The sequence below is a fragment of the Pyrgilauda ruficollis genome, unplaced genomic scaffold (assembly GCF_017590135.1).
Source record: "Pyrgilauda ruficollis isolate IOZ18807 unplaced genomic scaffold, ASM1759013v1 scaffold233, whole genome shotgun sequence".
NCBI classification, from domain to species: domain Eukaryota; kingdom Metazoa; phylum Chordata; class Aves; order Passeriformes; family Passeridae; genus Pyrgilauda; species Pyrgilauda ruficollis.
Genome location: NW_024522873.1, coordinates 2,890 through 25,195, shown reverse-complemented (window position 1 = coordinate 25,195; position 22,306 = coordinate 2,890). Strand labels below are relative to the sequence as shown.

The 22,306-nt window shown below is 40.0% G+C and overlaps 2 protein-coding genes and 1 non-coding gene across 3 annotated transcripts; all 3 read left to right on the top strand.

Moving 5' to 3' along the window:
• Positions 1 to 1,455: 1,455 nt before the first annotated feature.
• RABGGTB (Rab geranylgeranyltransferase subunit beta) lies at positions 1,456 to 14,400 on the top strand. Its single transcript, XM_041469431.1, has 9 exons — positions 1,456 to 1,546; positions 2,036 to 2,143; positions 3,138 to 3,335; positions 5,550 to 5,655; positions 7,075 to 7,127; positions 7,255 to 7,365; positions 10,405 to 10,530; positions 11,357 to 11,506; positions 13,395 to 14,400. Exons 1-9 carry the CDS (start codon positions 1,544 to 1,546, stop codon positions 13,533 to 13,535), a joined length of 996 nt encoding a protein of 331 aa, XP_041325365.1. The 5' UTR covers positions 1,456 to 1,543; the 3' UTR covers positions 13,536 to 14,400.
• On the top strand, positions 2,309 to 2,391 carry LOC121354678. Its single transcript, XR_005955317.1, has one exon. It is a non-coding gene; the product is annotated as a small nucleolar RNA SNORD45 (small nucleolar RNA).
• Positions 14,401 to 16,263: 1,863 nt separating the features above from the next.
• Positions 16,264 to 21,040, top strand: NAA20 (N-alpha-acetyltransferase 20, NatB catalytic subunit). Its single transcript, XM_041469436.1, has 6 exons — positions 16,264 to 16,555; positions 16,700 to 16,724; positions 16,813 to 16,903; positions 18,198 to 18,333; positions 19,292 to 19,437; positions 20,715 to 21,040. The coding sequence occupies exons 1-6, from the start codon at positions 16,503 to 16,505 to the stop codon at positions 20,798 to 20,800; spliced, it is 537 nt and encodes a 178-aa protein (XP_041325370.1). The 5' UTR covers positions 16,264 to 16,502; the 3' UTR covers positions 20,801 to 21,040.
• The last annotated feature ends 1,266 nt before the right edge of the window (positions 21,041 to 22,306 follow it).

The window sequence follows — 22,306 nt, the reverse complement described above, 5'->3', positions numbered from 1 at the left end:
CAGGTTGAACAGACCAAGTGACCTCTACTGCTCCGCATACAGCTTCCCCACAAGGCCCTTCACCATCTTCACTACCCTCCTTTGGATGCTGTCTTAATGTCTTTCTTGTATATGTAAACCTATTATTCCTTTCCATCAATGTATATACTTAACTATGCTTGCAGCAAGAACAGCCAAGAAGAAGGAATTAGGAGATTATTTATTTTTTAACCTTGGATAGACCTTCCTTGGCAATGCTGGCAGAATGGACATTCCCTGGAGTTCTTGGACAAATTACTGGATACGTGAGGCTGTACTGCATCCAGTTCTAGGCTCCCCTGTATAAGAAAGATGGAGACAAAGGACGGAGTCTAGCACATGGCCACACAAATATATAAGGACCTGAAGCATCTGTAATGTGAGAAGAGGCTAACTTTTTAGCCTGGACAAGAGAAAGCTTGGGTAATTTTATCTACGTGCATTAATATCTGATGGGAAGTAATGAAGAGGAGGGATCCAGCCTCACAGTACACATTAACAAGACAAGAGGCAATGGGGACAAATTAAAATACATGACATTCCACTGAAACACAACTTATTTTTTTAGTATGAGGGATGTCATATGCTGGCAGAGGTGGCGGAGTCTCCATTTGACAGTCAAAATTCAACAGGCAGTGGTCTCAAACAACCTGCTCTAGCTAAGCCTACTTGGCGTAGATGGGTTGTGCTCTATGATTTCAAGATGTATCTTCAAACCTCAGTAATTCTATAAGTAATTTCCAATTTTACTCCAAAATGTCCTTGCCTGTGTCTGTCTCTTTCATGTCTCATCTGAATTTACTGGATGGTACTACTACTGTCATCAGGTATAAGCTCTTCAATCCTTCTTGGGTAAGCTACCTGGAAAAATCAGTTCTTTCAAGTAAGCTTTTACTCTCTAAAAATTACTGACTTTCCTCCAGGAAGAGTCATAATGCAACATCTTTGGTAACTATTTGATGTATGTACGAAACAGACCTTATTTTTGACTGTCCTATGCAACACAGCATTATACATAGTACTACTTCTTTGATGTTCCTGCCTGGTATAGTTCAGGGGGAACATGTGCTAGAATCAAGAGCTGGTAATCATGAGCAGAATCACCCAAGATAGTTTTAATTAGGAAGCAAGAGAGACGGTTTTGAGCAAAAGGACAATCATCTTTATCCATTTTACCTGCGACTAAATTCTTGGATTTGCTTTTTCATAGAGCTGAGGAAGGAAACCGAAGTTACTTCTAAACGCTGTCCTATTTGCTGTGATGCAAGAAAGTGCACAGCTGGAGTTAGTGTACTTTAAATTTACTACCTGTTTCAGAGTAGACTTTATCTGCGGCAACTCGGAAGGCCACAGCCGCTCCTGGCCCCGTGAAGGGCACGGCGCAGCTCCGCGGAGGCGCGGCGCTCCGTGCCGCTCGGTTCTGCGCAGCCACCGGCGGGCGGGGCCCAAGCGGGGCCGGGCGGGCGCAGCGAGGCCCCGGCGGCCGCTGCCTTCCGCTTCGACTCTTCCTGTACGCGCGGAGAACATGGTGGGTGTAGCGGTCTGTGTTGCCGTTCGCTTCGCCTGCGGGAACGCTTTGTTTTCAAGCGCGCGGCTGTATCCGCCTTGGACAGACGCGAGTCGCACGGGTCCGCTCGGGGGCACGGCGGTGGCACTCGTCTCTCCGGCGGCCCCGGGAGCACGCGGGCCGGGCCGGGCCTCGCCTCGCGGGGCCGTGGGGGCGCGGGGCGGCGCGGCCGGGCTCGGGGAAGGGCTCCTGCGTCCGGCACTTCAGGTTATTCTTGGCGAGTTGGTGTTACTTCTTAGCTTTATTGCAAGGTTCGGTTCGTAGCCTTTCCTGGGGAAGGGTTTAGCCAGGCTGGACAGTGATGGCGTGAGATGCGCAACCTGTCTTAGGCTCAAAATAGCTAGAGATGTTTTTTCCCAGAGTCACAGTCACCGGTGTAGGCTATTTTATACCAAGTTGCTAAAACGTTTTGACCTGACATTGCAACTGACTTGTTGGTGCTTTTTGCAGGGGACACCGCAAAAGGATGTTATAATAAAACCCGATGCCCCAAGCACATTACTTTCAGAAAAACATGCGGACTATATAGCTTCATATGGAACAAAGAAAGATGATTATGTAGGTATCAGTTTGTTACAGTACAGCTGTGGTTTTGTTAACAGTAATAACCTTTATTTATTGGCTCAGAGTTAAGGGTTAGATGCATATTAACAAGCTAATTGTTTTTTTATTTTACCCTGCAATGCAAAGTATAAAATAAAGGTGCCCTTGTTAATTTCTGTAGGTCTGTGATGAGTTTTGGCATGTATTATCTGACTATAAATTTAAAGATTATAATTTCAACTCTATAATTACTCTGAGTCCTGAGAAACAAGCTACTAGCCTCTTCATCCACTAGAATGCGCAAGTAGAGTTACATTTGCATGTTACTCTTTTGATGGGACAACTTAACGTCAATTTTACAGTCACAAGTGGTTGGTTGTAGTCCACAGCAATGGGATTCCACTTCTGGCAGGTAAAAATTGTCAATAACTGCTTACATAAAGAAAAGTTGCAGTTACCTTTACTGTTCACAAAAGGATGCCAAGCACTGTTGCTTTCAATTGTAGTGCATGTAAAAAATAATGTTTATGTAGTGCAGGTGATGTAATCAATGTAAGAGAATTCAGTATGAAATTTCACTCTCTAGTGCAACTTAAATTGTGAGAGTTTTGGCACTCGGAAATAGACTTGTTATTTTTTGAGACTAGTTGGGGTGGTAATTTGAGGGCTTTGAATGTCAAGATAATAAGTGATCTGAAGTGAATTGGTGTGCAACTATTTGTTTGTGGCTAATTTGACATTGAGTTTGACGGTTTGAACTAGAAAAATACAGGAAGGAAGGGAGTGTAGTACGTGTTGGTATCTACATGTGCATTTTCCCATATGTATGAGTGTGTATATACACATGTGCATGATGTACAGAGTATCTGTGAGTGGCTGATGCGTAATTGCTAAATGGCTGGAAAATGGTTGACTAGAAGCTATTTGTGAGAGTTAACTAATGTATTTTCATTGCGCTATAGTGATGGTGTGCTTATCTGATCGAGAACTAAAATAATGCACTGTTTAGGAGTACTGTATGTCGGAGTATTTGAGGATGAGTGGTGTGTACTGGGGACTGACAGCAATGGATCTCATGGGCCAGCTGCACCGAATGAACAAAGAAGAAATTCTGTCATTCATCAAATCGTGCCAACATGAGTGTGGTGGAATAAGTGCCAGCATAGGTCATGATCCTCACCTTCTGTATACCCTCAGTGCTGTCCAGGTAAATGTAGGAGGGTAATTTTAGAAAAACAGTGTTTGTGATTAAGATTTTGATGATTGCAGATTTACGAACCAGTTACTGTTGGAGGCTCATGACATAAATTATTTCAGTATCTTAATAAAAAAAATCTGATGGACAAAACTGTAGGATTTAGATATATCACTTTCTAAAAATTGTCATATTTGGGAATGTTTTACTTTTAATATCAATTAATGGTTACTGCATTTTTGCCAGTTTTGTAAGTTATCTTGGAATACTCCTTAGCTACAGGTTTTACTGGAGCATTTTATGGATAATTTTTGATTTATAAATTCTTAGTGTACATTGAGGTGACAGATATGTATGACCAGAACAAGAGCAAATTTTTTAATTTCTATATGAGTTTTTTGGGGGTGTGTAATTTAAAAATTGTACTAGTGTGTTGAGCATTTAATTTATTTGGTATGCTCCCCCTGATAAGAAGTAACTCTCAATCTTATTTTTTAACTGCAGCTGTCTCCATTATAGACTTATTTTCTCTCTATTGCTCACAATATGCCTTTATTTTGTTCTGTTTTTTGTTTTGGCTTGTTCTACTGATGCAAGCCATTGTGTGAAAAAGTACCAAAAAGGCTTAAACACTTCTGAACAATTAGCTTGATTGCTTGCAGTGTGCATCTCTCATTGAATCCTACGGATGAAGTATTTTAATGGCATTACAAAAAAACAATACGGCATTCTTTTCTAGGCAGAAACTGTGCGGGATTTAAGATATTAGGTTTGAGCCCCTTAGGTAGGACGGGATGCTCTAAGGTTGATCGTTAGTACCACCACTTCAGCACTAGAATTACTCTGAATACTGTGAGAACCAGGACACTAAGTTTTTCCAGGCTGTGATGTCTGAACTTTTCCAAACTGTCCAATCCAGCTTCTTTCACAAATTCCCATTCAGTATAAGGGGGGTACAATTTGAGGTTGTTACCTTACATAGTATGTTAGTTCTTAAATATGTACTTGGTATTACTAGGAGATATTTTCAACTAAATTGAGTTGTAGCTGTCCAAACTGAAAAAGTGTTCACAAATGCTGATGTAAAATTTCTGTGGTAAACTTAACCAGCGTATCTTAATGAATATGCGTGGTCTTAGTGAACAAACACCGTTTAATCCTGTCTACCTATCTGGGATGTTTAAAGGGTCAAATTGTATGTTCTTGTAATCACAGTTAATAGTAATTTGTTCAGATTTGCATTTAGGGTGCATGTTGTGATTATATATTTTCTGTTGGAGTTGTACGTTCTTTTTTTTGGAATTTTCTGTGAGACTTATATTTTATTTGACTTCAATTTTATCTAACAATTGAAAGATTCCAGCTAACTAGATTTAAAGTCATAGTGTCCCGTGTTTTTCAGATCAGTACTATAATACTGCTTCATTTCAGATGGGTTTTTTTTCATTTTGTGATATATAATAAATTCTTATTTACTCTCTACTGATTATGCAAGGTACGAGTAAAAACATTAAGTCAGATAGGGCTCAGAAACAGTTGTTTTCACATGACATTGTGTCATACTGATTTGCTGGTTTAAATCAGCGGTGGTTTAGAAAATTGTATTCCCTACTATAACCTTTATTTTTCTTCCAGAATATATTCACTGTACAGTTGGTGCATAATCATATTGTTCATACTTTTTCTTAAATTATTGCATTTTGGTTCTATTCGTTATATTTAAAATTTTAATGTAAATAAAAATCTAATAATTTGAAATTAGTAATTGTTGACAAGTTTGACTCCACTGTAAGTGGAGTTAGTAACTTAACATACACATATCCAAGTAGTTGCAGTGCAAAACTACACATTGGTACATCTAAGGTGTCATTGTCCCATTACAATATTAACCATAATCAAATCTCTGTTCTACATATTGCTAACATAAAATAAATAAACCTGGTTGTGCTTTTGAAAGAAGATCTCAACGCTGGAAAGTGACAAAGCATGAAAGAGTTCAGTTTGAATTGTTTGTATCTCCTTTTGAGGATGTCGTAAAGGTTTTAGACAAAGATAATCTACAGTGCAGAGATTAACTACTAAAGTGGAAAAAAAGTTTAATAAACCTTACCAAATTGTATTCAGAGTTAATTAAATCAAATCTTTTATAAATACTTTTTTTTTTTTGTTAAGAAAAAATTTTTGCTCCTCTTTGATTGTTACTGTGTCCTTTTTTTCCCCCCCCAGATTCTTATTTTATATGATAGTCTCCATGTAGTTGATGTAAATAAAATTGTTGACTATATACAGAGCTTGCAGAAAGAAGATGGATCGTTTGCTGGAGATGAATGGGGTAATTTTTAGATCATTTAAATGTAGTGTCTAGGTTGACTTGTGTAAGTCTGTAAACTTAAGTTTCCTTGGATGGTCTTTTTGAATATGTATTTTATGTGAACACTTTTATTTTCTGAGTCGTGAAAAAGAAGAGTTTGTGAAGGACAGAATTATGTTTAATTCCTTTCATAAATATTCTCAAGTTCAGTCCCATTCTTGTATTGAGAATAAAGTGTCTTGAGGAAGAAGACTTTCAGGCATTTTTAACTTAACAGTACTTTGAAATACTAGATACACTGTTTCATAAGGAACATTTTATACTTGCTATTTGATGGTAGTTAGTAATGACCTATATCAGTGTCAAATGTGAAAGGATTTTTCACTATGTGAGTGTGAGAAAAACTGGGTTTGTACTCATGAACTTCTCTTAATACTGATTTTGTTTCTGCATATAAATTCTTATGAACAAACACAGCATTTTTAAGCTGTGGCATAAATAATTAGTCACTCTAAAAGTATTTATCACCAGTGAAGACCTAAATTTTAAGCAAATCTATTGCATATCACTTTTGTTCAGGTAAAATTCAGCATCTGAGATCTTAGGATATGTATGCTACTGTAAAGGTAGATGATATGCTGTGTGCTAAATTGGTTCATAGGTTGCTGTGCCCTTTTTGTTGAAGTATTCCGAGAGGCACAGCTGAGGGAGTGTGATCCCTGATGTAGGACAGAGCAGCAGATGTTTGGATTATGTGTTTCAGCTTGTGAATTTCTTAAGAACAGAAGTCTTGCAAAAGTTCAACCAAGGAACAGGATGTTTGCAGCTCAGTTAAATTTTAAATTGTGACTTCAAGTGTTAATTGCCTGGAGTTTGTGCTACAAGAGTTATATTGGACTTGATAAGCAATCATTCTGTTATAGGTGTAGGGGCTTTGGTTTTTCTTCCAAGTACAAAGATGCAAAAAAAGCCTTGTAACTTTAATTAGATTTCCCCTAAAACAAGAAATGGCTTCTGCTTCCAGCTGGATTTAAGGCAGAGCAAGAGACGTCTGATTATTTTTGCATTATTTCTATTGCTCTGCAACTCTCTGTAGAGCACTACAGATAAACTCTTAAAATTAAACAGTTGTTTGTAAATTACCACTAGCTGAATTGATTTGGATATGTAGCTGTCCAGCTTTGAATGATTTGTTGACTTTTATGGACAGTAAAACATACAGATCACTTAAATGGTAACATATATTTTCTAAATTATTGGGAAAATAATTGGTAAGCTGGAAGATTAAATTGTATGGGGGATTTTTTTTTAGCTGATTTTTGGTTTTTTTTGATGTAGAACCTAGGATTTTAACATTTTGTTCTGTATTTTCAGTAGTGATTTAAATGTATATTTGTTGAAAAAATAATCTGATTTCATTTCTTGTCCCCCATATTATAGGCGAAATAGATACGAGGTTTTCTTTCTGTGCTGCAGCAACTCTTGCACTTCTGGTAAGTCCTAAACCATCACTTGCACAAGTAGAGAATTGATTGGTACTGCTCTTTGGTACTGCTGAAGTTTCTGCAGAAGATCAGCTTGGTAGAATATCGAGTGCATTAGTTATTTTCTGACTTTCAGGGAAAGCTGGATGCTATTGATGTGGGAAAAGCAGTAGAATTCGTTTTGTCGTGTATGAACTTTGATGGAGGATTTGGTTGTAGACCAGGTTCCGAATCACATGCAGGACAGGTGAGTTTCTCGTTATATGGAAATACTTTAAATTAGCAAGCATCACATACTGCCATGTGATACATTACAGCATGTATCAGTGATGACCATGGATGTACCTCTTGTTTCCCAAATGTCTGATTCTAGTATCTTAGTTAAAATAAATCAATGGATATGTAACCTAATCTGGGAAGGCGAGTCGAGACTTGAGAGTTTAGGTAGGAAAAAAGACAGTAACGGAACAGCTTTTAGGACTGAATTTGGGTGATTTTGAAATTGCTAGCATGAGGATTTTTAGAGAATTTGAAATGGGTATCAGTGGAGACAGTGAACAAGATTTATCACTGTTCCTGACGCAGGTCATAATGAGACGTAAACATCAATTGTGTAGTCTGTTTGAGATTTATCAGCCAATTAACCCAAATAAAAACAAGACATGAATCCTGTCAAGAATTACTTAATTTTTTGAGGAAAGTCAGTTTTTAGGTGACATACCTAACTTAGTAATGGGCATATTTATCAGCTAGAATCAGTAGTGTTATACACTCTTATTGGTGACAGTGAATTCTGACAAAAAGCTCAGTAAAACGTACTTGAGAAGAAAATGCAGTATAATTAGAAAAAATTAAGGGATCTCCCAACGAAGACAATCTAAATAACTTCCTTCAACAGGAGATTTACATAATGGAAATAAATTTAAATTTACCTTTCATATTTTTTTTCTTTTCATGGAAAAGTTTAGTGCTCTTAACCTGAATGTGTGAAAAAAATAAACTTTTAATGCTGTTGCAGTTACCTGTTTATTTTGCATAATTATGGTGAGTAATGCCATAGCTAGGATTCACCTCATCACATGAAAATACTAAAGGCATTTTGTTGACGAGTGTTGGCTTTCCTGCCCCTTCTTTGTTTAAAATCAGGAAAAAAAGTTAAATCTGTTACATGTACTTACCATATAGTTTTAATGTATAATAGCATTACCCATAGAGTCTAAATGGCTGGACCATGTTCTAGTGTTCGAGGAAGTCAGTTCAATAGCTGAACCCACTCTGTTTGCAGCTGGCATTTTCTGTGAGGATTAGATCTGTTGTGCTTATTCACATACCCCTTAAAAAGCTCTCTCTTTCATCTCCATGGAAGTTCAGTATTTTTCTGGGAATGTTGCCAAACCTGATCTCCTTTTATGAGCAGGTGACCTGCCTAGTAGATGAGAGAAAGGGAGTGGATATGTCTATCCAGACCTGAGTAAAGCTTTTGACATGCTTTCCCACAGAATTCTCCTGCAGCTCATGGCTTGGACAAGTGCAGTTTTGACTGCATGGCTGGACCCAGAGAGTAGTGGGGAATGATGTTAAATCCAAAGGGTCACAAATGGGATTCTCCATGGCTCTGTTTTGGGACCAGTCCTGTTTGATGATATCCTCATCAGTAGTCTGGACAAAGGAATCAAGTGCATTTTCAGTAAGGTCACAGGAAGGACCAGTTTGTATGGGAGTTTTGATTCATGGGCAGAAGGCTCTGCAAAGCCTGGATCCAGGGGCCAAGGCCAACTGTGGGACATCCAACAAGGCCAAGTGCTGGGTCCTGCACTAGTGTCACAACAACCTTGTGGAACGCTCCAGGTTTGGGGAAGAGTGGCTGGAAAGCTGCCCAGCAGGAAAGGACCTAGGGGTGCTGGTCGGTGGGAGCTGAATATCAGCCCAGGTGGGCAAGAAGGCCATTGGCACCTGTACCAGCCACAGTGTGGCCACTGGACCAGGGCAGTTGGTGTCCCTTGTGCTGGCACTGCTGGGGCACCTCCAATCCTGAGGGCGGTTTTGGGCCCATCACTTCCAAAAGGACATTATGGTGCTGGAGCATGTTTAGAGAAGGGTAATAGAGCTGAGGAAGGGTCTGGAACATAAGGCTTGTGAGGAGCAGCTGAGGGTACTGGGGTGTTTAGTCCTGAGAAAAGAAGGTTCAGGAGAGACGACATGGAAAGAGGTTGTGGCAAGGTGGGGGTGAGCCTCTTTTTCCAGTCAGTTAGTTCCAGGACAAGGGAAAATGACCTCAAGTTGCACTGCAGGAGATTCAAGTTGCATATTAGGAAGAATTTCTTCACTGAAGGAGTGGTTAAGCATTGGAGCAGACTCCCTAGGAAAGTAGTGGAGCTTCCATCTCTGTAAGTGTTCAAAAAATTAGTAGATGTGGCACTTACTGATATAGTGTAGTGTTATTTGGTGGTATTAAGTTAAAGGTTGGACTTGATGATTTTAGAGGCCTTTTTCAGCCTTAATAGTTCTATGATTCTTGGCTTTTTGCGCTTTGCTGCTTTCTTAGTGACCACATGAAATGTGACAAAAGTATGCTGTTACACCATAAATGCTATCTCCCAGGAAAAAAAATATTAATTTGAAAATTAATATTAAAGGGGGGTTGAATTAAAATTAATAAAATTAATTGTATTAATTAATTTTATTAACTCATTAATTTAGAGGATTAATACAATTAAAAGGGGATTAATTAATGCAGATATATTACATGGCACTTTGAAAGTAAGCATGACATGACCAAACACATAGGGAATTGCCAAGATAGTTAATGATCTGAGTGAGCCTGTTTCTGTTAGGGAGTTAATTTGGTCTTTTGTTTGCTGTTTGCAAGCGTTAGGGTAAAAGGCAGGTACAGGAGCAAACCATAGACTGGATGCAAAATTTTTATAAAAGGCCATATCCAGCCTGCAGAAGTCAGTTTGACTATTCTGGCTTGAGACTCTTGAGTTTTTAAAATAAAATTATATGGCTCTCTCAGATCTCCTACAATTACTTTCCAAACCTTGCATTAGTGTCTTATATTAGTGTAATATTACAAATTGTGCTACTGGTACTTTTTTACAAAAGGAACTATAACAATAAAATGGTTTTCTGAAGGAAAAGTCTTTGAGACTAAAAGTTGAAATGGGCGTGAGCTTACTTTGTGTTGTTTATATGACTGTATTGCTGTTTTGAGGTCTTCCTGCATTTAGTCTGCTAAACTATATTTAGTTATTAAATACACAAAAATTTATGTCTGTAATTTTAGATCTATTGTTGCACAGGATTTCTGGCTATAACAGACCAATTGCATCAAGTAAATGTGGACTTGCTGGGTTGGTGGCTTTGTGAACGTCAGTTACCTTCTGGAGGTCTCAACGGGCGACCAGAGAAGGTATTGTGTGGCTTCTTTTCTTTGTTCAAATCTCCATAGAGATTGCTTTTTCTGAAGCTGAACTACTGGAAAATGTCATGACTTCTATAAAACATTTAGTGAACTTTTCAAAGAAGTCAGGCCTTCATCCTGATTCTTTCTTTTGTTACTAACACCTGTCATGCAGTCCTTAGCTGTGCTTCATTTGAGTCCTCAGTATCGCAAAGTACACATACTGAAGGATGTCTTGCTGACCACTTGAACCATTATCCTGTTAAACTGGGTCTTTAATATTTTCTGACTTGGGGAATGGTCTTTTCTATATGATTTGTATAAAAATTACTGTTCTACTGGATGTAAACCCTGAGTGTCATAGTGTTCCACGTCACACTAGAGATTTGCGTAACCTAGAATAATCTCTGGCAAATAGATAATCAACCAACAGATTCCCCTGCTTTCCCCCTTGCCCCCCAAAACACAAATAGTTGATATGAACTTCTTTGTATATCCTCTTGAATGAAGAGCTGTGGTTTTTCAGCCTCTGTCACAGAAGGTGAAGTCTTTAAAAATCACATTCTTGTGGTCTTGTTTATTGAAGAAGTTTGAAAAAGATAAACAGAAAGTCTGCTGAAAAGAGACTCTGTCAAGAAATTCTTTCCTGAAAACAGAAGTCTGCTGAAAAGAGACTCTGTCAAGAAATTCTTTTACTCCAAAGACACTCTTAAGTGTTGTGTCTCCGCAAGAGTATTATGATAGCACACCTGTTAATGTGCAGAATTGCCAGTAAAATTTGCAGCATTATGTTTAAAACCCAAGCAAATATTTAATCTGCCTCTCTGCTTGCCAGTTACCTGATGTATGTTATTCGTGGTGGGTGCTAGCTTCTTTGAAGATGATTGGTAGAATACAGTGGATTGACAGAGAGAAACTGCGCTGCTTTATTTTGGCGTGCCAGGATGAGGAGACTGGAGGATTTGCTGACAGACCGGGAGATATGGTAAGTGATATTTTTTCAAAATAAAATACACATGAAAATTTCAACTGGAAATTTCAACTTTTGTTTGAGTGGGTTTTGCAGAGGCTGCAGTTTACTCTGAAGGAAGAATAGTGTAGAATTGCCATTGAAGGCATTCTTGGGGAGCGCATTCCTTATAACGCACATGTATCCCCCAGTGAAGTTAGTTGCCATTCCTTACAAAATCTGGTTTGATCCCCCATAACACACGCAACACAAACCATTTCTCACAAGACCATTTGGAAGATCTGTGTAAAAACGCTCTGTTTGGTGGTGGGTTTTCTGGTGTGTGTGTGAGTTCTTTGGGTGTATTATTTTGTTTTGTGAAATGATCTGCAAGCTAAAGTCTGGTGTAGGTTAAATAGTCTTCAAATCTCTTGGTGGTTTTGTCTGATCTAATTAAATCATGAGTTTTTAATAAGAATCCCTATACACTGACTTTCATTCTTTGCTAGCCCAGCCACTGAATAAATCTTGTAGCTGACATTTGTCTAGCTGAAGGAGGAAGAAGCTTTTGTGATAACAACATCAAGGGGCTGGTGCTATGGATTTTTTGCTTGTTGAGAGAGCAGTTACAATTTAGCTGGTCTGTTCTCTTCGGTTTCAAGTGGAAGTAATTGATATTGTCCCAGTAAAATGGCAAATAAAGTTTTTATCTTTCAAGAGTGCTGGACAGATAAAATAAAAGTAATGTAAGACTGCATTCCTGTTGAACACTTGGCTTATTTGTTAATGGTCTGGAAAGGTATTAGCTGTTTTTATTGCAGCTGCCCGTGTCTGCTCCTTTCTCCACAAATGCATTAAAAAATAAAGTAACCTTTAATTTTTTTGCAATTAGCTACTTTATTCCCAGTTGGGGGAGAAATCTATTAACTCTGATCTGTCATTTGGAAAGTGTTTTTGTGTTCTTAAAATAGGAAGAGTTTTGTATTTCTAAGGACCTTACAGGAAGACCTTTTCCCTTTTCAGAATTCTTGAAGAAAAGCCCACAACTTGACATCTAAAAGCTTTTCTAGCTTTGAGTAATGAAATATTTGTGTCTTCCTGGAAGAGCAGCTCTGAAGAGCCTTTTCTCTATATCTAAGGAGAGCATCTTTGGGACAGCTTTCCTATGTTACAGTAGCAGTCATTTAATATTAGTTTTACCTGTCTTTGCTGAAGTGTAGAAATTTCTACTCCTGTAGAAATGTTGACTTCCAGGTTTTTGCTTTATCCCTGCAGAAGCACAATCCTAACTGACCTTGTTGTTTGGGGGTATTTTGTGTTTGGGTTGTTTTTTCATTTGTTTGTTTTGTAGGGGGGAGAGGGGGTGGTGGTTGTGTAGTTTTAGGAATAGATGTTTTTTTGGGGGGCTGGGGTTTGTTTTTATTTATAGTTCTGGGAGGTTTTCTAGCAAAATATGTTGCTGCTTCCCTCTCAAGGTTTTACAGCACAGCTTTGTATTTGGAGACAATAAAGAGCATTATGATGTTTCTAAAGAACAAATGGGGAATTTATGGAAGTGGTACCTGTAGATAATGCAGTTTACTTTTAAAATGTTAATTATTTTTGCTTCTACCACCCTGTGATATTGCATGCTAATAGACAAATGTGAGTGCTTTCTGTCTAACTCAGAGTTGAAAATCGTCTTAGCAGCAGATAATTGATAAGCATTCTCGAATAAATCATAGTATTGTAAATGCCTGCTATGGAAATTTCTTGCCTGTCAACACATGTTAGCATAAATGAAAATTTATTCAGTTGTATTGTCTTCCCCAGAGAAGCCATGGAGATTTTCCGTTCTCTTGCTGGCAAATGAAAATTTCATTCCATAAAAGTGAAAAACCAGTTGACTTTTGGAAACGGACACAAGCTTTCTTTTTTCTTCCAGGTGGATCCATTTCACACCTTATTTGGTATTGCTGGACTATCTTTATTAGGAGAAGAACAAATTAAGGCCGTCAATCCTGTCTTTTGTATGCCAGAAGATGTCCTTCAAAGAATAAATGTACAGCCTGAGCTTGTAAGCTAAGCCTCGTGAGGGACAAAAGCTTTGTATGACCAATTGCTTTAGTTTTACTAATTTATAATCTCATCTGTGAAATTCTCAGTATATTCTTCTTTCAGATGTGTTTACATTATGGAAGTAAAGCAATAGCTTTGCTGTGGACTTTGTCACTTTATAAATTGTTAGGCTGGTTCTCATAATCTGAGTGTAACATGTTATTTGGTTGTATTCTAAGATGTGTAGAAACATTTCAATTCTGTATCTAAATGTATGGGCCTTGGCTTTTTTTTTTTTTTTAATATAATATTCAAATCAGAGCTTGACTATGTGAATGCTTAACTTTTCTGTTCCTGTAATATCAACAATGCTAGTACTGGTCTTCATACAGGCCTCTTTTGATGGTGGATCATGCAAAGCACTTTAAAAAAAAACAAACAAAAAAACAACAAAAAAAAAAACCCCAAACCAAACAAGGTTTCCTACTTAAGGCATGCACTTAATACCACACACTTATATATCTAATTATTCCTGTTCACATTTGCCATCGCTTTTCTATACTGAGAAACAGCTGCTTCTTCTCAAAGTAATTGATGCCAGAAATACCATAATTATGGTTATTTTAAATATACAAATGTCTTCATTTATTGATGAGTCCCTTAGACAAAATTCCACTGATACTTGAGATACAGCATACCTTGAGTAAGTAGAGTGAAACTTGCTAGCATTAAACATTTTAGAGAGGGTCTCTGTTGGACGGTGACTTGTAATTGAACATAGCAAGAGATTTAGAATAAATTCTGGGTTGAAATACCGCTTTTGTAGCTTTTAAGACACTAATTGTCAACACTTGATTTTGGTGTAATTGAAAATAAAATTAGCTGTGGAAAATACTTGTTCTCTGAAGGGTGAAATCCTCTTTGTCTTCATAGAAGTGCAAAAATTGCCTCTTAATTTACATTCCACACATCCTAGCTGAGACTGAATGATACTCCACTTGTAACATACAGTGAAAGGTAATTGAGAAGGGGAGGAAGTCTTTGATAATCTCTGTACTTACGTTTAAGTAAGGCCTAAAGTTGTTTCACCTGTACTTCACTCAGCAGAGATAGCCACCCAAGATTTGGCCTGCACAGTTTTCATACTAGCAGAACTATGTATTGATGTCTAGTAATTTCAAATAAAAACCCAAACTCAGTAGAAAATACTGCCTTAGGCTACAATATTGGGAATTAATTTGATAGTAGTAAAGACTACTCTAGCCATGACCAGCTTTTGAACCAAGTTCAGTCACAGTAACAAAAGTGCCTTTTTGCACTTTTTAGTGCCTTTTTTAGCACTTCAGAAGCAAAGGCTTTATCTTGAGTACAGCAAAGTAGCCCAAGGTCCAGTTTGGCTGGAGAGAGTGCCTTAAGTCACGGCCGTCAAGTGAATGGCTGAGCTTTTTCTGTTCTTAATTGTGTGTCATTATATCATTCTTGTGGTTCTGCAGTAAAAGAGAGGGGGTGCCTCAAGCAGGAGAGGGCTATAAAGCTATACATTTCCTAACACTTCAAAGGATCAAGAACCAGCCTTAAAATCATCTATTCCTTCTCCCAAGTTTCATATTCCTCCTCACACCTCCACCACCATCCTGAAAAGTGTAATCTCTTCCTGCTTTTGGCAACTCTGAAATCCCACATCACTGTTGCACCACAACTTACAGACCTTAATCCTACCAAAACGTTGACCCTTAAATTATCAGAAATCTGACAGATCTCGACTCTGACAGGCTGTGCTCTGTCTGGAGTAGTCTTGCCAGCATCTCCTGATTCCAGGTCAAGAAAGGCCTTTTTCATTGTCCCAAAATATGTACCCAAACTCCATTCACTGCATGTCATGCAGAATTTTCAAGGACAAAAATCAAACCCACAGTATAGCCTCCAACTTTTGGGCAAATCTTCCTTGAGAATAACTAGAGTGATCTGGGTCTCTTGCAGTGGTAACTTTTCAGAAATAGCTCAGCATTTGAATGGAAGTGAGAGGAATGGTACAGCAGGTCGTGTGGAGTAGGTGAATGCTTATGGGCATAGTGGACATCTTGTTTCTTTATTTTTTTGGGTGCCACAGCAAAGTGTGCTGTGGCAAAGTTGCATGCTGTGCAACAGGTGAGTGAAGTATAGTCCACTACTGAGGACAGTATTTTTGTGGAAGAGGTCCGTGTTGGCTGGCATGACCTCCAGCCCTGTGTTTTGGCAAATCATGAAGAGGCACCTACTGCTGACGGCAGCAGCGTCCCAATTATATCGATGTTGTTCTTTTTGAGGATGGATTCTGACTTGCAGCCCTCTGAAAGCGAAGTTGAAGGGCCAATGGTCTGAGAGGGTAAGGTGGAAAGACTGCAGAATGGGATGAGCGAGGTGTGTAAATCAGTGCAGTGGTGAGGGGTGCTCAGGATCAGTGATGTTTTGGTGCTGAAAGCAGCTGTGGGATTCATTCCACATGAGGCGAGCATGTGCTGGGCACGGCAGTTCCAATGTGTGTCCGACCTCGTCCGGCGGCAGTTCCAGCGTGTGCCCTCTCTGCCTTACCAGAGGCAGAGTTGTTTTTTCTGCATGTGGTACTCTGGCATCCTACCGTCACCTCATGTTACGTGTAGCCTGTGAGGGCTCGGGGTGGAGCTGCACAAGCTGAGAGCACTCCTGCTACTGCGGCCCCGCGGGGCCCCGCCCCACCGTGCCGCACGCCAGTACGGGCCGGCTCAGCCGTGCCAGCCGCCCGCCCGCCCGCTGCTCTCGGTCAGGGCTCCGGCGCCCGCCCCCTACGCAGCCCTGCCCCTTCTCAGCACGGCCCGCTGCGGCAGGCCTCAGGCGCGGGCAGGCCGGGCCGGTTCTGCGGGGCGGGGCACGGCGTCTGCCGCCTTTCCGTGGTGAAGGTGGCCCTTGGGCGCGCGAGCGTTTCCGGGGCAGCGTCATCACCGTCACGCTCAGCGTCAGCGTCGTGGTCGCCAGCATCATGACAACGCTCCGCGCCTTCACCTGCGACGACCTCTTCCGATTCAACAACATGTGAGCGCCGGCTGTCCCTCTTCCTGCCCCCGAGCCCCTGCGCGTTTCCCCACCCCGCGGGGTCCTCGCGGCGCCCCGCCGGCCGGGCGGGCCCGCGCCCCGGCCCGGGCCCATGCTGAGCGCCGCACTCTCTTTCCCCCACAGCAATCTGGACCCGCTGACCGAGACCGTATCCTTCCCGCCGGGGCAGGGGCGCGGGGTCGGGCGCGGGCGGCGCAGCCGTGGCGGCCGCAGTTGCTCCTTAACCGAGCTCCCAGTACGGGATTCCCTTCTACTTGCAGTACCTCGCCCACTGGCCCGAGTATTTCATCGTCGCCGAGGCGCCCGGCGGGGAGCTGATGGGTTACAGTGAGTGCCGGGTGTTCCGGCGGTAACGTCTCCCTTCGTTGCCTATTTCGGGGATTATAACGCGGGAGCTTTTCTTACTCTTCGCGTTTACCAAACGCGTCCAGCATGGAAGAGAACCCTGCGTTGCATCTTCCCGTTTTTTAAATGTCTTAGGGTATTATGCAGGACTCATGGCCATAGCTTCCAGTTTGATGTTCCTAGCGCAGCGAGGAGCCTTGGCTGTGGTAACATCCACACGTATTTGGTGAATGGGTATTTCTGTAATCTGAAAGATTAAGTCCCTACCCACAGTCAGTAGAAGTGCTGGGCTTGCGTTTTGCATTGCCCTGTGAGGGAAAAGCTCTGGGCCTGGATGTCATTTGCTAATTTGCTGTGGAATATTTGTGTTTTTCAGAAATCATGCCAAAGAGAACTGCCAGGAGACGGGGTGGGGCAGAGTAATGGTTTTTGCAGGGATCCAGGAACTAAAAGTATTTGACATGCTAAAGCTGAAAGTATGTGTGCTGCATAGAACATTTCTCTGTATCCACCACACTTGTTGCTTATTAGCAGTGACTGTGATATCTATAAAAGCACAGGGTGGAAGTGTGAATGTTCATTAATAAACTAACAGTGGATTGGCCCAGTGTAGAAAGGAGAGAAACTAGAAAGCCCCCCAGAACATCATCCCCACCTCTGCTTCTTGGTGTTTTTTTTTTTTGTTGTTGTTTTGGTTTTTTTGGTTTTTTTTTTTTTGTTTGTTTTTTTTTTGTTTTGTTTTGTTTTGTTTGTTTGTTTGTTGTTGTTGTTGTTTTGTTTTTTTTGTTTTGTTGTTGTTTTTCCTTAAACACATCGTGTTGGCAGGGCCTTATATTTCTATTGCCAGACTGGCTAAGCTTCCCAAGCTCTATTCCCCCATAATCTCCAAAAGTCTCAAATAGTTGCTGGGATGGTAATTTTGGGTTTCTAGTCCTCTGTTCCTCCTTTATTTCAGTCAGATCTTTAATTTTGGTTCGGTGAGACTTGTGAGAATTGCTTAAAATTTGCATTTAGAAGTCACCTCAAGCAAGGAATTTGCAAACTTGTTTGGTATTTTTTTACATTAGTCAAGAAACTGCTGTAATATTTGAGCAAAATGACATTTTCAGTGGCTACTGAATCATAGAGTGAAAAGGTAGACATCCCTGTTTTAGCCTTTATGACAACCACTGTAAGGTGTGTTTATCCATGGCTTATTCCTCTTGTGAAGTTGTCTGGCTACAGGCAGTGCATTACCCCAAAGGTGCTGCTGCGCTGATGCTCTGTATGTTCACAGTCATGGGCAAAGCTGAAGGCTCTGTGGCTAGGGAAGAATGGCATGGACACGTTACTGCTCTCTCTGTTGCACCAGAATTCCGACGGCTGGGTTTGGCTGCTAAATTGATGGAGCTCCTGGAAGAAATTTCAGAAAAGTGAGTAGTATGTCTGTCTTTAAATTTATCTTTTAAAGTAACATTTAAAAGTAGTATTTCTACAGAAACCTGTCCCTGTTTTACATGGCAGAATTTTGCTTTATGTGGTGTTCTGATTTTCTGGAATTCCTCATAGTTGGAAGAAAAAGAGTTATGAAAATTGCTTAGCAGTTTAGAATTTCAAGGTTTCTCTGAAGGCTAACTTGCCAGAATGAGGAGGGCATAGGCTGAATTCCAGTAGAGATACTGTATAAAAGAACATTCCTTGACAGGAAAAGAGCTTTGTGAAATGACAGCACTGTTTCCTGTAGGGCCTCCAAAATACTTGTTCAGTAACTGTGGGCTTTGTGCAATGCCCTCAGGCACAATCCTGAACAAATTTTGTACTGTGGGGAGTATCTTAGTTTACTTGCCATCCCGTGCTTGGTTACTTGTACCTGAGAAAATTTAATTTAGTGTCAGATGAACCCACTGGGAAATGTCCTTAACTGATTCTGGTAGGGCAACCCCGCTATGGTTGGTAAGACTGGAAAGTAGTGTGATGTTTTGAAAAATTTGCCTTGTGGAATGAAGGGTCTATCATCTCCTGTTAGGCAACTGAATTTTGTGACTGATTCCAGTCCTCCTAATTCAAGCAATCTAAAATGTGGATACTTTTTAAATTTTATTTAGACCTGTGGGGGAATTTGTCTTGTTCTTTCTGATCAAATTTCTGAACCTACTGACTGGTAAAAAGTGGCCATGTGATAAAAATAAAATTAAATCCCTGTCTATGATTGAATTTTCCCTTGGTAAAGGAGTGTATCTGTTAGTACATTGGGAAAGATGTTTAATTAGTATACTACATTGGACTTGCTTTGGTTTCATTACAATTTATGGGTTGTTACTTAGAAATACATTTATCTACTATTCCTTACTGTGGTTTTGTTTGTTTGTTTCTTTTCCTCCCCTGCTAAAGAAAGGGTGGATTTTTTGTCGATCTCTTTGTGAGAGTATCAAATCAGGTTGCTGTAAATATGTATAAGCAACTAGGCTACAGTGTATACCGGACAGTCTTAGAGTACTACTCAGCTAGCAGTGGGGAGCCAGATGAAGATGCTTATGGTAAGTTCTTGTTTGGTCTCAAATTGAATGGAACTATTCTCATCTTGAGGGTTCCTGGGCTTGTTTGTAAGAGTGTTACAATTTTTTTATATGAAACATATAAAAAACATGAAACAATTATATTAAACCATTTCAGATAGTTGCTGATTAATGGGATTTTTGTATTTTTGTAACTTTTCTTACTTAAGATTATATTAGTTACAAAACTTAATCTTGCCATTTATACATTTTGTAGCATCTCTGGCAAAATCGACCACAGAACAAGAATAAATGAGAAGGAATGTCAGTGCTTTCTTCCTTTCATCCCATAACAGGGACTTGAAACTTTGTTTTTCTCAGATGTCTACCTGTAAATTAACAATTGTCAGCATTCAGCAATGACAAAGAATTGGGTAACATTTTCAATTTAAAAGGGAAGGAACATGGAAATTCAAGTATGTAAATGTTAATTGTGTTAACAAAAGTGAGCTGCCAAGTGCTTCCTTTTTCTAGGTCCTTTTTTAAATTATCCTTCCAAAGGGTTACGTGGCCAGGCTATGTATCGTTTCTGTTCTTGCACTATAGAGGAGTGCTGTGAAATACAGGGGCTCAGATGGACACCTAGCATTGCTGCATGTGACTTAAGTCACGTATTTGTCGCTTTAGCTTGTCATTTCCTTTCCACTTGGCTGAGTTTCATGCAGTGTTTTGTATCAGTTGATATTATTGCCATTGAGCAACATTAAGGACAGCAGTGTGTCCTGAGGAGAGCAACCAAGATGGTGAGAGCCTCAAGAGCAAGATTTAGGAGGAGCAGCTGATGTCCATGACTTTGTGCCACTTTGAGAAGAGAAAGCTGATGCATGCCCTTGTCACAGTCTATAACTTCCAAGGACAGCAGAGGGGGGTCTTGATCTCCTCCCTCCAGTGACGAGTGACAGGAACTGAGGAGATGAAGCAAAGCTGTGTCAGGGAATTTTCAGACTGAACGTTAGAAGGCTCTTCACTGAGGGTGGTTGGTTAATGCAGTGGTCTCTCCAGGGAAAGAGTCATGACACCAAGCCCATCAGAGTTCAAGGAATATCTGCACAATGCTCCTAATCGTACGGTATAATTTTAGGTATTACTGTGTGGAGCAGGGAGTTGCATCCTTATGGGTCCTTTTGAACTTGAGGTAGTCTTATGATTCTAGGAAATTTTCTTGATTAAAAATTATCTTATTTTAATGGAGAATTCACTTAATATGGCTTTGTACAATGACTGCAGTACTGTAATAACATTTTTTCTTGTTGCTATAGATATGAGAAAAGCTCTTTCCAGAGATACAGAAAAGAAGTCAGTTATACCTCTGCCTCATCCTGTGAGACCAGAAGACATCGAGTAACTTTAAGCTGTGGTTCTCATGCAATTTAGTAAGGGTCAGGTTCCATCTCCTATAACCCCCAACAACTTATGCATAAGAAGTTGTAGGCCAAATGTTTTCCCCATAAAATACTTAAAAGCAATGTTGAGAAGCTGACTAACACTGCTTCTGTTGGTAATGGCTGTATACTGCTACACTTACTCTATTATTTTTCCTTTCACATGTTGGAGATTTGGAGATTATTAAAATGGAGTTACTTCCTGTATGGTCTTTTCTTGGTTTTCTTGTTGCAGCTAGAATTTATTTCTGTTTCAGGAAGCATCTTATTGTATAGTCTGTGATTTAACAGTTCCCATGTGAGGTTAATTGTGATGGAAGAAGGCAAATCAAGCCAGGACACTCAACTAGGATACCCCAAACCCCTGCCAATCACAGGTTGCCAAATGAAAAAAACAGGTTACAAAAGTACTAGAAACTCAGGTACAAAAATGCCATAAATTCCCCCTACAAAAAACTAGGTTCCAAAATACAGCCCTAGTGTATTTTTGTTCAAAACCCCAGTTTTGAGCCCTAGTTTCAAAATAATAGAAAACCAAATTCCAAAATACCAAAGAAAACCAGGTTTCAAAATCACAGATTTAAAATACCAGAATTTTAACCTAACCCAAGTTCCAAAATACTAAAGTAACCCAATTTCAAAATACCAGAACAGCAAGTTCAGAAATATCAAAATAACACAGTTTGAAAACACTAGAATACCAAGCTCCAAAAGACCAAAATAATTCAATTGAAAATACCAGAATACCAAGTTCCAAAATATCAGAATGACCCCATTTCAAAATATCAAACTGCAAAACACCAACTTTCAGATCTCTTATATGGTCAGGATTCCCAAACTCAAAATAATGCAATATTGTCAAAATTGAATCTGTGCTACAAAAATGGATATTTTCTCGTCTGAAAAGCTTTCCTCTGATGACCATCAATACATGTATTTATTCTAATTGTACAGCCAGGTGCAATGAGAATTTTACTTTAAAGGCAAACACTTGCAGTAGCTGTCTGCTTAGTTTGTGTCTGTGAGAATTGGCATTTGGACCGGAGAGCTGCGGTTGGGATCAAAGGATGGAGTAAATCTGTTCCCTGAAGATGCACAGAGAAAGACTGCGGAGCAGGCAAAGGGAGCATTTATATATTTCACTGAAATTCAGGGCACAGCAGCGATGGGGGTGCTCAGGTTCATCAGGATTAGCCATAAACAACACAGCCAAACCCATGACCCCTCAAGAGACGTGTCAAACGCTTCAACAGAAACACAGGTCAGTAACGATTACTATTGGAGTGTACCAGTATTACTGACGGGACTGCCTTGGTCTGTCTGGTCTCGGCTGCTGACCAAATAGCGGCACCTGTGGTGTTTTCTCCCCAGGGACGCTATTCAGTGCCTGTGCTTGCAGCTGAGCACGTGGAGACAAGTCCAGGCACGCCTCGAGCTCCAGTGCTTGTGGCTGGAGCTTGCTTTGAGGA

Bases quoted from the DNA above. Each gene is read 5' to 3' on its own strand.
- RABGGTB (XM_041469431.1), top strand. The intron at 2,144-3,137 runs GTAGGTATCAGT...TGCACTGTTTAG, and splicing joins GAACAAAGAAAGATGATTAT to GAGTACTGTATGTCGGAGTA. The intron at 10,531-11,356 runs GTATTGTGTGGC...TCTGCTTGCCAG, and splicing joins TCAACGGGCGACCAGAGAAG to TTACCTGATGTATGTTATTC.
- NAA20 (XM_041469436.1), top strand. From the start codon at position 16,503: ATGACAACGCTCCGCGCCTTCACCTGCGACGACCTCTTCCGATTCAAC. The intron at 16,904-18,197 runs GTGAGTGCCGGG...GTATGTTCACAG, and splicing joins CGGGGAGCTGATGGGTTACA to TCATGGGCAAAGCTGAAGGC. The intron at 19,438-20,714 runs GTAAGTTCTTGT...TTGTTGCTATAG, and splicing joins GCCAGATGAAGATGCTTATG to ATATGAGAAAAGCTCTTTCC.